Source organism: Macadamia integrifolia, chromosome 4 (assembly GCF_013358625.1).
Source record: "Macadamia integrifolia cultivar HAES 741 chromosome 4, SCU_Mint_v3, whole genome shotgun sequence".
Taxonomy (NCBI): Eukaryota; Viridiplantae; Streptophyta; class Magnoliopsida; order Proteales; family Proteaceae; genus Macadamia; species Macadamia integrifolia.
The window spans coordinates 12,069,701-12,087,250 of record NC_056560.1 but is presented as its reverse complement, the minus strand read 5'-3'; the positions used below and the strand labels follow the sequence as shown (position 1 = coordinate 12,087,250).

Sequence of the window (17,550 nt, the reverse complement as noted above, 5' to 3'; positions counted from 1 at the left end):
AAAAAAAATATATATATATATATATATATAGTTGTCCAATTTGACAACTTTGAATCCTAATTAAAGGATCATTTAAATACCATGAACATTAGGACAAAGTATATACCAATATACAATATTTTCTTGTCCCATTCCCCGAAAACCTTTAGGTTGTCGCATAAGTGTACAATTTCTTCCAACTCACCATTGAGAAAAGCATTTTTGACATCCATTTGGAACAACTCTAAGTCCAGATGTTCAACAAGTGTCAAAAACAATCTAATAGAGGAAAATTTCCCTACCGACAAATAAATAACCTAGTAGTTTTATTCCTACCTTTCTGTGTATATCCTTTTGCAACTAACTGTGCCTCGAATTTATCAACAGACCCATCTTCTTTGTACACATTTCAAACTATGAAATTTCTACCTCTTGTAGGTCATAAGTTTTCATAAAAACAATTTCCTCCCACATGGCATTCCACCATTCACCTAATTCTCGCGATTTCATTACTTCACTATAGGTTACAGGATCGACTACTTCTTCCACATCTGTGTCAATTGTATGACAAGATGATTGACATAATTAAAAGTAATAGTCATCTAAATAAGTTGGGGGTACTCTATTTCTTTTACTCCCACTTACCCTCGGCTCCGGGTCTTGTCCTTGATGATCAACTTGATCTTCAAGAGCTTGGATTCCTTGATAGAAAAAATTCTTGGTTCCTCTTGATGGTCAACATCGTAGTCATTGTCAATGACATGCAGGGGTTCTATATCCTCCTACAGTGGTTCCTCTTCTAGTTTCTCTAGAAATTCCGCATCACGACTCTCAATTACCGCTTTTCAGGGTGATAGAAACTAATCCCTTTATCATTCAGGATATCATATGAACTTGCATCTGGCCATTCTAGAATCCAACTCTTTCCTTTATGACACAGACATTTGTACATGGGCTACTAATCCCTACTTCTTTAGATTTTCTAAGTTTGGTTTCTTGTCTACCCCTAATTCATAAGGTATAATCTAATTATGCAATAACATAAATCCATGGAAAAACACTCCATAATGTTGGGCTTTTCCAAAATCAAAGTTCTATATGTTAGCATAATTTCAAATCCCAACCACCTTCCATTGCATATTATTAATTTCAGATCTCATATCATAAATAATCCCATGCAAATGCACAAAAATAAAACTTTAAGCATAATCCACAAGATCCGTACAAAAATCGGATCGTCAGGCTTATTTTGCTTGAACAACCATAATAACTACGCTTTAAAAAAAATTTCCAATACAAAGATTGCATTGATTTCCAGCCTTTTCCTGACATCCAAAGTCATTTTGTCAACCTAACATGTCGATTAACTCATTTTCAACATCGAAAAAAAAACTTAACCGGCATTGGAAGTCCATAAGTCAATTGGATGTTTTATTAACGAATATGATTAATTTCTGACTTAACACTAAAGTCATTTGCATCAAGACATATTTCATGTCAGACCTTCCATTGATTCACTAGGTGAACAAAGATTGGGTTCAATCGAACAAATCTCCTCAATTCATTCACAAAAATCCAATGGTAAATCCAATAACATAGCTAACAATGATCATTTACCAAAAATGATACATAACATGACCCATCATTAACTTTGATACTTCCAATACCACTTGTAATGAAAAACTAATATATATTAAATATATTAGACTACTAAGCTAGTCTTGCTAAAAGTAGACAAAATAAACTCGGACAGATCATATGAGATTACCAACTAAATATATCAATAAGTTCCAAAAATTCCATTGAGCATATATTATCACTGAAAATGATGCAAGAAAAAATAACATTTAATAAAATGATTGCATCGATATATTATCATTGGCATACCAAGATCATGTGGTCTAACAATTGGTCCACTTGAATAGACTATCAAGCAATCACGTCATATGGTTCTAACGGATATCAAGTTCAGTCTAACCTCAATCATGACTGAGTATTTTTCCACCATCTAGTTAGTATAGAATACAAATATTTTTCCCACCAAACCAAAACTATGGCTAGAGGTGATCATCGACCAAAACATAGTACATTCCCATAATAAGAGTCTACCTTGACTCAAAGTACTATAATGGAAAATAATTGCCAATCCATAAAGCCCATGGAGGTGGTGTCACGTAGATGACCCAAACCAATTCATCAAACCTTAACATATATATACTCCATGAAATTTATGAATATGCTTAAAAAACCAAAAGGTTTGACACTTTCCTTTTGGGTTGAATAATCCAAAAGGAAATACATCAGAGAACTATTATGGGCTATAGATCATTTTTAATAAGATCCATGATCTCTAGAACATATAAAACATAACAAGAATACATTCAACATGTAAACTCTTAATACATAGTATCTTCACAATTCCAAAACATATCAACCTATAATACAGACATTATAATGCCAAGGTGATAACGAAAAACAGGAATTCAAATTAAGATTGCCATTCAATATCTTGAATGCAACCACTTATGCATGTGAAGAACATTAGAAGTGTGTCTCCACTTCAGATATAAAACTCTAATAGCAACATATTCAATATTATTTTAAAAAATAATAATAATAAAATATTAAATGAAATTGTAAGTGGACAGACATTGTTATATATGACCGAACTAATAAAAATGGCACCATTATGATTGTAAAATAAATTACAATTGTTCATATAAGACAAGTTACCGGACCATTATAATATTTATAATAATATTGTATAAATAACAAACAATACAATAGTAAGTGAACCCATGTGATCATGCATATTTAATATTATAGAAGTAACAAACAATATTATATAATTATAAATTGTAAGTGGCCCTCTATAATGATAATTAAAGGTCATCACTTACCTCTGGCGTGTTTGGAAAAACAAGACATTGCACCGACCTAAATGTAGATAAAGACGACGGTCGGCAGTGGCGGTCGACGACGATGAGATTACGTTCACAATAGCGGGAGAAGCAAGAAGATGCTAGCAACTGATCGATCCAGTAGAGGATAGATAGACAGTCATGGCAGTGCCGACTCCGGTGAAGACAAAGAGGAAAGTGCAGATGCACTCGGCGACCAGGATTGCCTCTCGATGAGTGTCCAAAGTGATCTTTGCATCTAGATCTACCGATTCTTCAGATCTGATTTCTGCATCTGGAAGCACCGGTTTCTCTTTTCGAAGAGGAGTTGTAGCTTTTGTAGACCAGCGCCGGCCGTGGCATCCTTTCCAGTGACGGAGCAGTCGGTCTGTTGGTAGGTGGGATCGATGGCGTGACCCTGAGAATACACGACCTCTGTCTTCACCACACCTTCTAGGCACTGAAACGCCAATTCCACTCCCCAGAATCACCCTGCGCCGAACTGGGCAAACTCAAGACCTGGCCAGTCTATCGGATCTTGCGGTGAAGTTGTACGATTCCCCATTGCCGTGGCACCGTTCGACATTGTTGATCGTCTTTAGCTCTGATACCATTGTTGTACCATGGAGACAGAAGAGAAGAGTCAAAAAGGAGATAGCGCAAGAGTTTTGGGGCTCCAACTTATTGATTAACTTCGTATATTTTCCAACTCTTTTATAGAGTCAATAGATCCGTTGAAAAACGGCTCTTTTCCAATCAACGGAATTGCCCCCAAATTTCTCCTTCTTGTGACCGTTATCACTCTTATAACCGTTGTCACAGTAATTCCATGATGAGGCCGAATGGCCACCTCACCAACAAGATCGACACTACTGGAGTTGGAATGAGATGCATAATTCTTGATAGGTTCACTGCAGATTGAAGATGAGATACAGGATGTATTCCAATGGAGTAAAACCAAAGGGTGCAGGTGTGTATTGCACCAATGAAAATGACCCATCATCTTCTCCAGTCGATCAGCTTATAGATTTCCCAGGATTGGGAGAGTTGTGTGTGACTGTGGTTCAGCAGGACTTACAATATCAAATAGTGTAAATTATGTGGGTCATGATGATGTTAATGATGACGACAATGACGAAGAAAATTTTCCCAACCAGTTACCTAAAGAGAAAGAAGAAGAATTTCCATGAATCCTCATCTAAAAGAGCAAAGGCTGAAGAGACTACGGTAGTGAGTGCAAAAATTATGAAAATTGTGTCTTGCTAACCACTGATGAATGAAGAGAGATGTTACAGACCAGATGCTGTCAACGTGATGCATCAAGCAGTATGGTAGTTTGCTACATCAAGCATGCTAGCAAACTAAGGATACATTTGGGTCTTTTGATGACCTTATTATGGACAGGAATAATGCTTTAGACAAATGATGACATAATCCTATTGCTTATAATTGCTGTTGCAGCATGTTTCTCTCCTGCTTATTATGGATAGATACAATAGTGAGGATGATGACATAGAACACACCTCCAGTCATGCGGCAAGCCGGCAACCAACACATGCTCATTTACAGGCCATGCTACGTCCATTGTTATAGATATGGGAACTCTGGTTAGAACATTTACAGATTGACTGCTGAAAAATGGTACCAAAATAAAATTAGCAGTGCCTGAGAATTAATGATAATGTTTCTATTTCTGCGGACAAATTAGAAAGGTTACAGAATTTCACACCAATCCATAATATCAATCTATTTTCATACAATAAGAGTAGTTAGAATTTAAAAGATTGATTATGTTCAAAAGGTAGCTACAATTGGAACTTGGAAGCATTAAATTCTGTTTTTATTTCAGCTTTTTTTTTCCCTTATATAGTTGTCTAACTATTGGATAGTTGCCATAGGAAATGAATGGTGTTTACATTATGAAGATATACAAATATCTTCCCAATTTGATATCATATCCAACTTCCATCACCTTCCATGTTCTATATTTATGTAATCAATTATAATGCTCAATCAGTTCAAATAATTGCATAACTAGATATGTATCATAATATAATTTTTGACTGGCCTACAATGATGAGATTAATTAAGAAGTTGTGTTCAAACTCAAGTTTCTAAAGCTTTTTGAGATCCTTGAGCCCAATTCACCTAATAGTTCTCTAGTACAGAAGTTAGATTCAGATCGACCACAGCCCTAACTAAAACCAGTTAAGCTCATTACCACCTCTACTTACAATCCCCTGGTCCGGCTCTGACATGACCAGGCTGTGTGGTTGAATTCATAAGATCACACATCACTAGGAAGTTTTATGGCTCTGGTAACTAAAAAATGAGATACATAGATCACATTTTGGTAACTCTTTCCTATCCACGCTAGTGGTTTACTCTTCTCTTTGTATAATTATGGATTCTGATAGGGTGATACCAAGGGATCTGGGAAGAGTAGGGACAAAAGGTATGTTGTTGAAGTTCAACCTGGTTCAAATGCATAGGTAATGGATTCTCCACTTAAATTTTATCTCTTTATTTCTAATCGTTCTTCATCCTGGTTTTTTTGGAATGGTTTTACGTATAAATGCTTACAGTGGTGTATTTTCTCTGGGTATGGTAAATAAATTTCAGAGATTGCTCATCAGGTATCCTTCACACAGGGAGTGAACTACATGAATTCTCAAGTAATGTTTTCACCTCTGCTTCTATCTCAGCATTTAGATCAGTCTAGACATTCTGATAGTTCTACTAATTTCTAATTGAGCATCTTAAAATTTTGTCAATGGTACACTGGGGATGTGTTTACCATACGAAATATGTGAGAAAGAGGAAACATGCTCAACAGTCATTTGAAGCAAGTTTTGATCTAAACACACATTGTGTATAATTTACTTATTCGAGGTATAAGTGGATCTTAATATTTTGTTTGATACATAATTTCTTTCACTTGTTCTCCAAATTGAAAAATAAGTCATGGCCTTAATAAAACTGAGATGGGCCCCTACAATTTTATACATGGCCAATGTGGATATAGATTTGTCGTAACTTATCCATCATGCAGATCAGATTCATTATATCAAACCTTCCTATGCCTAAAATTAGACTTTCATTCTAAAAACTTATGATCTAGGACATGGTGGAGCAGTTATCTCATTCCCCAAACTTAATCACTGGGCATGAAGTGCTATGAAAGATTTATATTTGTATGGTTTTATCAATGAACAGGGCTTTACTTGCATTCTGAAACTTATGATTTGGGGAGACAAATAGAGATGCTGCATGTTGACACCGACTCATGGTGTTGGACAGAGCAAAACCAACGATTAACTAATACCCCACTTTCAAATTTCTTTCAAGAGGTGTGGTTCCAAACTCATACCAGGTACTTGCTCTAGTTGCTTATTTCATTCTTCCTTTCCAGGAAGTCATCTTTGTTGTATATAGAAAAACAAAGTGTGAGTGTTTCGTGCAGACATCAAACTCATGTCCATGTAGTGGCTCTTCCTGTAAATATCATAATAATGTATCTTCCACAGCATTAAACGTGAAGAGGATTACTTAGTGAAATTATGTTGAAAAATTATATCATACTGGAGGCTGGAACTTCTATGCGCAGCAATGTAAATTAATATTATAAGGAAGCATATAATCAGACCATATCCCATGTATGACAGTCTAATTTCCATTCTCCGAATCAGAATTCTAGTATTTATGAGAGATTGGAAATATCTATGAGGAATCGGCTGCCCAGGTACACCTCGTCTGGGTCTCCCCAACCAATCGAGCATCAGATGATACCTATATTTTGGAGTATTCCACATCCATCCATTTCAGCTGTTGGGGTCAATTTTAATTTTTGGGAGAGATCTCTGTGATGTGGACTATCATTGAATTCATGATTTTCTTTTTTCTTGCTTCATTATGGTATTTGAGTTTCTTAATGGGTGGTTCTCATCCATGTCAAGCTATGAAAGTTAAATGTAGTACTGGTTGTTAAATACTTATGGATGTAAACATTTGAACACCTCTTTGAACTCAACACCAGAGTTTATATTTTTCTTTTATAGCTATTTCACTTTTCATATACAGAAGTTAACTAAATTGAATTACTGTACCAATTTACTTGTGTGGTTTTCCTTTTTGTTTAAGCCGTGGGTGGTTGCTTGGGGCAGGATGAACAGATGGGCACATGTACATGACTTAAATATGTTACCAAGTGGTCAACAATCTTGGAAGTATGAAACTCATTAGTGTTCAAAATATAACTGTGTGGAATTTAGTTGAACCCCCTATGTCATACTCTCTCTCTCTCTCTCTCTCTCTCTCCCCGTGGGTATTTAAATGTACTTTATTCCTTTTACCATGTCTTAAAACTTGTCTTTTGTTTAATGATGCATTTATACCAGGCATAATTCGTGCAAGAGGAGCTTGATACTTGAAAATACAAGTTAAACCTGAGAGTATGTGAGGCTGAAATATCTCTTACCTCAGTTCTGGTTTGAACAGATCCCTTTCTGTTAGATCAAACACCAAGAAACACGAATAAAGGGAGACAATATGTCCGTACGACACAGAGATTTAACGAGGTTCACACACCAGGGTGGTGTGCTACGTCCTCGGGCGAAGAAGAAGATGATTCACTATGCAAAAGAGAGATTACACCCTAGCAGCGGCGAGGAAGAACTCGCCCTGAAACCCTAGTTTCGTGAAAACCCTAGAATACAATGACTTTCTCAACAAGCAACAGTACATTATATATATACTCCAAATCGCGGTTCGACCCATCGGGTCGCGGTCGATCCGGTCGAACCATACCGTGGGGGCGTAGCCCCCGCACCCCCATACGAGATCAGTGATGGGCTCCGGGCTTGGGCCGCTTCCATCACAGATCTCAGAAAATTTTCCATTCGGATCGCCATCAAAATATGTCGGATCGGGTCAATCTTCAAAACGGGTCAAGAATTCGAGACAAGCTTAACACTTTCCGCCTTTGAATTAGCTACAACTACTATTATTGATGATTGAAACTTCACTGCACTCGGCCGACAGAGATGGCAGGGAAGGGCATATCGAAGAGGCAGCAAAAACACTAAATCCATACTGGTCAGCTTATTGTATTTGTGACAGGAATGGAATTACATAAAGAACAGAACCAATATTTAATTTCAGTCTATAGACATGCGTCTTTTATGAAGTTAGTATAGCTGGTATTGATCAAGTATGCTATTTACGAGGAGAGCTCCTTTGATCTATGTTGACATCTTCTTAGGGGAAGCAACTGCTCAATTCCCCAAGGTAACTCAGATGGGCAGAGGAGGAGTGAGTTTCTTTTGAACCCTTATGCCATCTCAGTGTGGTTCCTTGCCTGAAAGAAATGTATACTTAAGTGAGTCAATGATGCTAAAGAGAAAGAATCGAAAGATAAAGACGGAAGGTGGGTCAGTTCATTTTTGCTTCTCACTAAATTAAAAGGAACAAAATTCATTTTTCTTTGTCATATTGTTTATGACATAAATATATATGATTCAGGTCTAGACTTGTTCTCCCCATGTTGAGATCAAAACCATTGAGTATGTTCAATCTGAAGTTGGACTGGATTTCTATGATCCCCTACTCAATAGATGAGAGGTAAGTTTGCAATGGAAGTGCAAGTAAGCTGGAGTGCTGAAATTATCTTTAGCCAGTGGACTTCATTTTTTATCTGTTACAGATTACTCTCTAGCTTTTCATAATGGTGAATTCAACATCTCTTTCACCTTAAGTCTTAGATATGAAGATGATTGTCCAGTAGTCTACATGACGAGACAAGTGAATTTAAGTTTGAAAATAGGTTGATCTGTATTAGGATGTATTGGCTAAGGATAAATCTGATAGATAGCTCATGTTTTTAATAATTATTAATCTTACTATTCCATCTTTACAGGTACATGTTGAGATTCAATCCATTAAAATGAACAATATTGAGAGAAATTTTACAACTCACTGTTCAGTTTGGGATCATAAAGCTTATCGTGGGAGGAACGACAGACAACATTATTCAAAGTTGAGAGATGGATTTTGTTTCTTTTTTAGGAAGCCTTCTACAAGGATGTTCTTGATACATTTATACGGATGAGCATTCTTTCCAAAAATTGTAAAAACATTTGATTGTATGGTTTATTTTGGATTGGAATGAAAAAACTCCCTTGCTTATGTTTGAAGTTTTGTGAGTATTTGTAGTCTTATATGGGACAGGGGAAAAAAAGTAAAAGAAAATTGAAAAAAAAAAAAAGTTAAATTTCTTTTAGTGGCTGTAGTCAACCATCCCTAAAAGATAAGAGAAATTTTTCTTGAGATGGTAGTAAACCGCCTCTAATATCAACTTAAACCCTTCAGTTTTCTCTCTTATCTTTTAGGGGTTGTTTCCCTAAGCCATTGTACATAAAAAAGTGAGATAAGTGCAACTTGGGTGCTTTTTCTCTAGTTCAAGTAATTTTGGTCAAAATTTTGAAATCAAAGGTAAAAAATGGAGTATGATTCAAAAATAGGATGCTATGGTCGTTTAAGGTATACTAGTGATATTTTTATTTTGAATAAGGTTAATTTGATCAAATCAGGAAAATTTGGTAATCTTAATCAAACATGTGCATTTTTTTGTCAACCTTATGATATGATATATTGTTCAATTTTGATAAAAATGATTAACAATTAGGTATATCAAGGTGCAATATAGACATCTTAGTCAAATAATGGAGATTCTGATGATATTAGAATTATTTTTATGAGATTTGTCAACTTTGGCTTCTATTGTTAAAAAATTGGATATTATATTCATTCAGGGCATACTAGTGATAAATTTGAGAAAGGATAATTTGATCAAATTAATCAATTTTTGTCCAACTTAATAAAATTTAGGCATATTTAAGTGTAGTTTGGACTTTATATCTTCGTCAAATTATATGACAAACTTTAGTCATTTTGTTGAAACACTGGATGTTAATGGTTTAAAGTTTTATGGTTTTAAGGTTTATGATTTTAGAGTTTAGGGGTTACGGTTAAAACTTTTGATAATTTGTTGAATGTGCATCCGCTGGTTTAGCTCTCTTCCTCTCTTATTCTTTTTAGCTCCTTGTCAAAAACCATCTTCACCAACTCTTTCAATTGTTGCAATTAGTTTTGAATGTTTGAGTATTCCATGGTGGAAATTGATAAGATATGATGTATCTATAATGAAACATTTTATTGGGGACGGATCTGTGTCTCTGAAGTTTGTTATTTTAAAAGAGTATGCTTGATCTACAAAACATTTTTTGTGGGACTGATTTATCTTTTTACTCCAATATTGTGTCCATTTATTTCCCTTTCCACTTTCATCTGTAATAATGTGTTATTACGATGGTTCGAAACTCAGTGATATCTTGTCAAAATCTCAGATTTTTTTTTTTACCGAAATGAAATGGCATACAAACATAGATTAGGTACATAATTTCAATCATTTCGTTTCGCAATTCAACTCATTTCGGCCAAAAAAAAAAAAGGAACGCTACTTCATCTAAATTTCGGCCATCTTGATCATTTCATTTCGCTCATTTCTACCAATTCAGTCATTAGCCCTCTAAAATGACCAAACGAAACACATGGAAATAAATAAACTAGCCTAGTTCCTTGTGCCTGGTAACATTTGGGCTCAGTTGGTACATTAAGTAGTCTCTTGAAGGAATATTGCCCTAGAAGTGTTCAAACAGCCTGTGTACTGATGCTGACAAAAATTGCTTGGTTTACAGTGATGTATCATTTACAACCAAAAAAAAGGGGGGGGGAGGGGGGCAAGGGGATAAGAAATGCAGAGATAAATAAGTAGTGGAAGTGATGTTTTTATTCTCTCTCTCTCTCGTCAAGTGAAATACCATTAGTAGTTGTGTAATTGGTGTGTTAGCCATTTGATGTTATTTCTTTTTCTTGTTTATTTATTTATCTTGTTTATTTCTGTACCCATCATGACCCATGGGAGTGAAATTTTCCTCCAGAAGCTCCGTTTATTTTGATGTAAAATGCTCAGAAGTAAAAAAGAGAAGAAAAAGGAAGAATGTAAAGAATTTAATTATAGTGTCTCATGCAATGAAAAAGATAATATAGCTTTTTAGTAGGGCTTGTTATTTTATCTTGAAAGTATGTAAAATATATTATCCACAATGACAGAGAGTTCACATTGTCAATGTGGGGAAGAATCTACATGCCACACTAATGGTTATCTTGAAAAATATATTATCCATATGGGACCTACATCCTGCGAAGAAAGAAAATGATAAAAAAATCTGAGGTGGTGTTGTGGAGAAAATTTTCCCTTCCTGTGAATACTTCGAAGACTTGTTGCTATAGTAATTGAGCTATTACAAGACAGAAAACTCTGAACTTCAGCCATGCCAACCCTTAAACCTAATGCAAACCTTGCTCTATTCAAGAAAGTTTCCTTACTAGAGAAAAATGCCATGCCAAAAAAAAAATATATATATATATATATATATTTGGGGGGGGGGTTGTTTGGGTGTCTCTCTCCCTTCCTATGAAAATGACCTCTATGTCCCTTGAATCCCGGCCCCACCATTAATTTAGCCACTAATTCTGGGATAGCTAACAACATGAACTTTTTTTTTTTTTTTCACTCCTTACTTTTCTTTATCTTACCTTTCTATCTGCCCAATGAGACTTAATCTACAGTTAAAATAGAAAAGTTGGCAATTAATTGAGTGCCCAATTAGTGATTCAAGGGCTGGGATTCGTGGGTACAGAGAAAGTTTGAGGAAGAGAGAAGGCAATGCTTGTGGGACAAGGTGAAGATATGAGAGTCAAATTTTTTCTCTTGCTTGACCCGACCTATGATCTAGTTTCGATAGACACTTCCTATAGTAAGTCCACTATGCATGTACAGTGAGTGTGGTCTTCCACCTCCAGAAATCTTCATTTATAAGGCTTGTTGGAACCTCTCATAAGGCTGCTGCTTCTATGTCGATGGTACTTGCCTTCCAGTCTTTGGAGTAGAAAACACTGTTTTTACTGTCATAAACACACCCAAGTGGTTACCCATGCATTATCTACTACAGTGAGGAAACAATATTATTTTGCTGGAAAGCTTCATTAGAAGCGATATTAATCATATGTGATGCCTTTGGAGATGGTACTCAAATGCATCAATCAGATTATTTTGTTGGCCTTTTTTTTTTTCTTTTGTTTTGAGATGTATTTTCTTCCAACTGGAACTCAAACCTGATCAAACTCCTCTGAAACTAAAATTTCCTTTAAACGTTTAGGTTTCGGGTTGATTCAATAATTGATCAAAATTGATTCAACCTGATTGAAATTGCAGCAAACCAATTGATTGACACTTTTACTTCCATACATGTTTAGTCGTTGCACATTGTATAAAGGGCAACTAGATCTAGATCTAGATCTGATTGCCCTGGTAGTGTGGCCCCTACACTAGCATGGGGCCAATGAAAACGCATACATGACATCAACATGGACACAATTTTTTAAATTTCATGAAAGCAAATTGGTAATTAGGTGCGTTCCTATGTCTGGGCAGGTTTGTATCATCTTCCCTTCTTATGTGAAATTAATTGCAACTGTGGTTAGGAATCCTTTCTTAAGGGTACAATATTAATTTTGAAAACAAAAATCCAATACTTCCCCTTCTATGCTATATGTCCATGGAAAAAATTTTGCTTCATCGTTAGTGAAGGAAATCAATGATCAACAAAGTTGGTCTTCTTACTGTATAAAATCGTTCATACACATGTTCCGAGGGAGATTAAGTTAGGGAATCTCTTCGCCATGGGTGAAAGGAAACTCAAGTCTTACGTCCACTGAACTAAATCAATAGTAGAAGTTTATTTATTTATTTGGGGTGAAAAGTAATAATAAAAGTATCTTTCCTTAACGGGTCATTAGGAAATATTTACACATAAGAAAACATTTGTTTACTGAATTTTAGCACCAAGAACAATCACATGGTAGCTAATAGCTATAGCCATAATGCTTGGAAGCCTTTTTCGAGCATATTCTTGCTCAAGCCCACCTCTGTTGTAACTTGTAACCATAGTTTTATTACCAAGTATCCGAAAGGGTATTGACTAGTTCCAAAACAGATACAGCATCAATCCATTTCAAATGTTTTTGTCTCCAAAGATATTGATATTCTATTGTATTTTGCCCATTTTACCCTCTGTTTATATTGTATCATCTATCCAATACCTATTCCTAAAACTCTAGTTGTAAGTACCCTTTAGTAGTTTCTACCAAAAAAAAAAGTACCCTTTAGTAGTGATGTTGAATATTTTAATAAGAAATATTGTTGTAATTAAGGTTAGTGAAAAAGTTATAACCTTGTGTTTTCCCCTTTAATATATTACATTTTTTATAACGAGGGTAAATTCTGTTATTTTCTATGTCTAACAAAAAAATATGCAAACTTGACAGGGGCATAAGGATGAATAATTTTCAAATTATTTGAAAATCCTTATTTACCTAGTCTTAAATAAGCTTTAGGAAGAAGACCAGGAACAATCAAGATTTGAAAAATCAGATCGAATCAATCAATTAGGTCAAGACCAGTTCCATCTGAGCCAAATCATACTTATCCTATATAGAAACTAGGGTTATAAAGTTATTTTAATCGATTTCCATTAACTGGGATTGAAAGTGACTGGTACTAATCTTAAAATCCTAAGGACAACCCAAAGAAGATTATTAACTTGTGACAAGTTGCTTTTTTTTTTGGGGCGGGGGGTGGTGAGAGGAGTAAACAAAAGAAAATGTAAAAATAAAAAATAAAATAAAATAAAAGGTGTGAACTCAAATTATAATACAATCAAAATATGCTTTGGAATAATTTTGTGATGAAAAAAAAATCACATGAATGCAGAATATATATACTCTATTATATGGTATTCATATAAATCAATGATCTTATCATGGTATGATAAAAATTCGAAAATAAAAAATTGCAACAAAATTATAAAATTATAAAAAAAAAAATTCCCGGTACTTATGATTAAATCTCCATAATTTAATAAAAAATTTCTAGAGTTTGAGATACCACATGAACAATTAAAAATAGAGAAACCGTAGAGGGGTATTATTGGAAATAGACGATAGAAGGGAAAGCGGGAAAGGAAATACGTGAACAATTCAAAAATAGAGAAACCGAAGAGGGGTATTATCGTAATAGAAAATAGAAGGGAAAGAGCCAAACGAAAGGAAAAAAAAAAACGTGGGCGCATAAGACCGTTGCCCATATCCTGAATTCCCCGCTCCCGCTCGCGTTTCCACCGACCTTCTTCTTCAGTCTCTGAGATAAGATCGTTGCAGATTTCAAATTCCAAGTTACCTCCTCTTCTCTGCTCCCGCTCGTATCCCAAATTCCAATTCTCTCTCTCAGCTGAAAGCTCTCTTCATGTGTCTTTCTTGACGGGCGATCTCATTCGCTTGGTGTGCAATTTCTTGGCCGGGCGACCTCAATTTAGCAAGCGATCTCAATCTCTCAATCGCAAGCTTGTTCTTTCTGAAGCACTCAACCCATATCAGCTTCGCAGGTATGTCTCTCTCTCTCTCTCTCTCTGACCTATTCTTGAAACCCTTAGCCTATTCTCCATGCTAGTCAGGAAATGCTGTTATTTTTGTGAAAATATTCATTGGATGTGATAATCATATGTCATCTCTATGGAGATGCTACTCAATTGCATCGGTCGGATTATTCTGCTTTTTTTTATTGATAGAGATCAGATTATTCTGTCGACTACTATTCTTGCGTTTGAGATATATTACTTTTCCAAATGGAACTCAAATAACCTAATTTTCCCCCCTATCTTTTGATTTTCCTTTCCAATTTTCCATGAAATATTTTGTTATTAATAGCAACACTTTTGTTTTTTCATTCTATTTGATAAATTCTGGTGTTCAAAATGAGGGCAATCGGTTGAAGAAGACACTGCTCAGCTGCTAGTTCCTAATTTCAAACTAACAAGCTTTACTTCCTATGTTTTTGGTCATAAAAATTTGTGTAAAACAATGATTCATGGGTTCAGGCAATGATTTACATAAAGGCAACTAAATGCCTTCACTGATTATATATATATTTTTTTTTGGGGGGGGGTGTGTTTGGAAAATTTTCCTCTAAGATATTGAATATTCACAGGGTTTAACTGATCATACCAAAGAAGCAAATTTTCTTCAAAGAGATTGAAAATTCAGATTGATATACGAGCAAAATTGTCAGTATTACAATTTACATGGTTTTAAATGATCATACTAAAAAATAACAACAACAACAACAACAATAATAATAATCAAGATTCTTATTTAATAAAATAAAAGGGAATACTGAAAGTCAGCAAGGCATTTAAATCTTAACAACACAAGTAAGCTACTCATGCTGCTGCTTCATGATATAGCATGGACTTTTAGATGGAATGAAATTCCAGAATGTTTGAAGAGCAATACTAGATTCTCAATGATCTTAGGGATTATTGGTTGTTGGTGCTAATGTCAAAGGTTTAATTTTGGTTGGGTTTCAGCTATAGTTGTTTTGGACAAATATTTGAGACTTTTATCTGGATCTAGTCTGCACTTGGCTTTGCTATGCTTTCTTGTTTATATCTATGGTTATTAGTTCTGATGTGGCCCTATGGACACAAATCTGGTTTTTGCTTTTTCAATTCCTTCAGCTTTCACAATGTAACATTGAGCATCCAAATGGATTACTTCTGATGCAACATCCTCAATGATGGGTTTGCCTCATCCAGTAGGGCCAAAACTTCCTTGCAGCTCTCAACTGTTGTATCCGCTTTATATCCTGCTCAAATATGTTCTGCAACATCATAATTTCATTTCTCTGTCCAGGGGTATGTCCGACACCAACATAGAGCTCATACAAGAGATTTTATGGTGGGGATGGAAGTTAATTGGTTATTTTGTTTTCTATTTACTGACTGCGTATCTTAATATTATACAAAACTCAATGTAGATGTATATGGACATTTTGTGCATGGAACTCTTGAAGTGTATTTCGTTAAATTTATTGTTAAATTTATTATTTTTATCTTATTTCAGTTGACTGACTTTGTTTTCCTCTTTTACGTATGGGAATTCTGAAATGCAGTGGCTGCTGTTGCAATGGGTAAGAGGAAAATTCCAATTGAAAAGATTGATGACAAGAAAAAGGTGAATGTGACCTTTTCAAAGAGGCGTAAGGGTCTCTTTGGCAAAGCTTTGAACACCAGTGGCCTTTGCAATGCCAAGATTGCCATGGTTGTCTTCTCCCCTGCAGGAAACCCTTACACTTTCGTCACCCCGACCTCCTCTGTTGATGATGTTATTGATCAATACCTCAATAACATGCCCTTCAAAGAAATCACAGAGGTTGAATGGGAAGGAAAAAAGGACAGGGAACAGTTGAATCAATGTTCTTGTGAGGGAAAGAAGGTGGGTTTCTGGTGGGATTTGGTTGATGTTGATAAATACAGATCTTTGGAGGAGTTGCAGATTTTGAGAAGCTCTTTGGAGAGTCTAAGGGAAAGTGTATGCCAGAAGTTGGATAATGCTCATGCTGAACAGTTGCTAGGGGTTGAGGATGAGAACAGGGATGTTGCAGCCTCTGATTTTCTTACTGGCTTGTCATCTTGTCCTTTGTATTCTACTGATGAAAGCAAGGATGATGCAGCCTCTGATTTTGTTACTGACCTATCATCTTGTCTTTTGTCTTCTGCTGATGAGGATGCTGGTACTGTTTTTTCCACTGTTGATGATGAAAGCTGTGTTGACTGGATAGTTTCAGATGACAGTGAAGGTCTCTTTGATCATATTTTTTATGATAATAGTGATAGTGCCACAATTTCTGACTTCATCAGTGATAAAGCTACTTATCCTATGTCTGGTGCTGATGAAGATGATTGGATAGTTGCAGATAACAATGAAGCTTTCTTTGATCATCTTTTTGATGATAATAGTGCTGGTGCCTCAACTTCTGACTTCATCAGTGGTAAAACTGCTTATCCTATGTCTGGTGCTGATGAAGATGATTGTATAGTTGCAGATGACAGTGCAGATTTCTTTGATCATCTTTTTGATGATAATAGTGCTGGTGCCATTATTTCTGACTTCATCAGTGACAAAGCTACTTATCCTATGTCTGGTGTTGATGGAGATGCTATCAAGGGTCTTTCCACCAATAATGATAAACGCTACAGCAATGTGACAGTTCTAGACAACAGTTCATATTTCTTTAAGCAGATTTTGTCGTTTTGGTCCTAGCTTTTGCAATTATTAGACCCAACTTTATTATCTGGTTTAAGGTTCTTCTCTTGGAAGGGACGTTTGATTATTTGGTTACTAGATTGTTTTTCTTGAATGGTTGCATTTCCAGCCGTGCTCTGCCTTTCACCACCCAATTGGGTATTTGTATCTACATTAGTTCTAATACCTCTCCTATAAGCTTCTGCATTGTTTGAAGCTATAAGTGTGGTCTTGTCTATAGTAACCCACAAAATAGGTTTAGGAATACAAATCTAACCTTTTGTTCTAATTTTTTCCTCCGCTCTTCCCTTGTGACAGAAAGGAAATGTGTTTTATAGGGAAACGTTTTTAGTGTATGCCTTGGGAAATAACAATACCATTTATTCTCTAAAATTTTCTCTCCTCTTTGGTA

At 35.5% G+C, this 17,550-nt stretch overlaps 1 protein-coding gene across 1 annotated transcript; it reads left to right on the top strand.

The window, feature by feature from the left end:
- The first annotated feature begins 14,174 nt into the window (after window positions 1-14,174).
- Window positions 14,175-17,550, top strand: LOC122075206 (MADS-box transcription factor 25-like). The gene is made up of 2 exons (XM_042640156.1): window positions 14,175-14,440; window positions 16,006-17,550. Exon 2 carries the CDS (start codon window positions 16,020-16,022, stop codon window positions 17,154-17,156), a length of 1,137 nt encoding a protein of 378 aa, XP_042496090.1. The 5' UTR covers window positions 14,175-14,440; window positions 16,006-16,019; the 3' UTR covers window positions 17,157-17,550.

Bases quoted from the DNA above. Each gene is read 5' to 3' on its own strand.
- LOC122075206 (XM_042640156.1), top strand. From the start codon at position 16,020: ATGGGTAAGAGGAAAATTCCAATTGAAAAGATTGATGACAAGAAAAAG.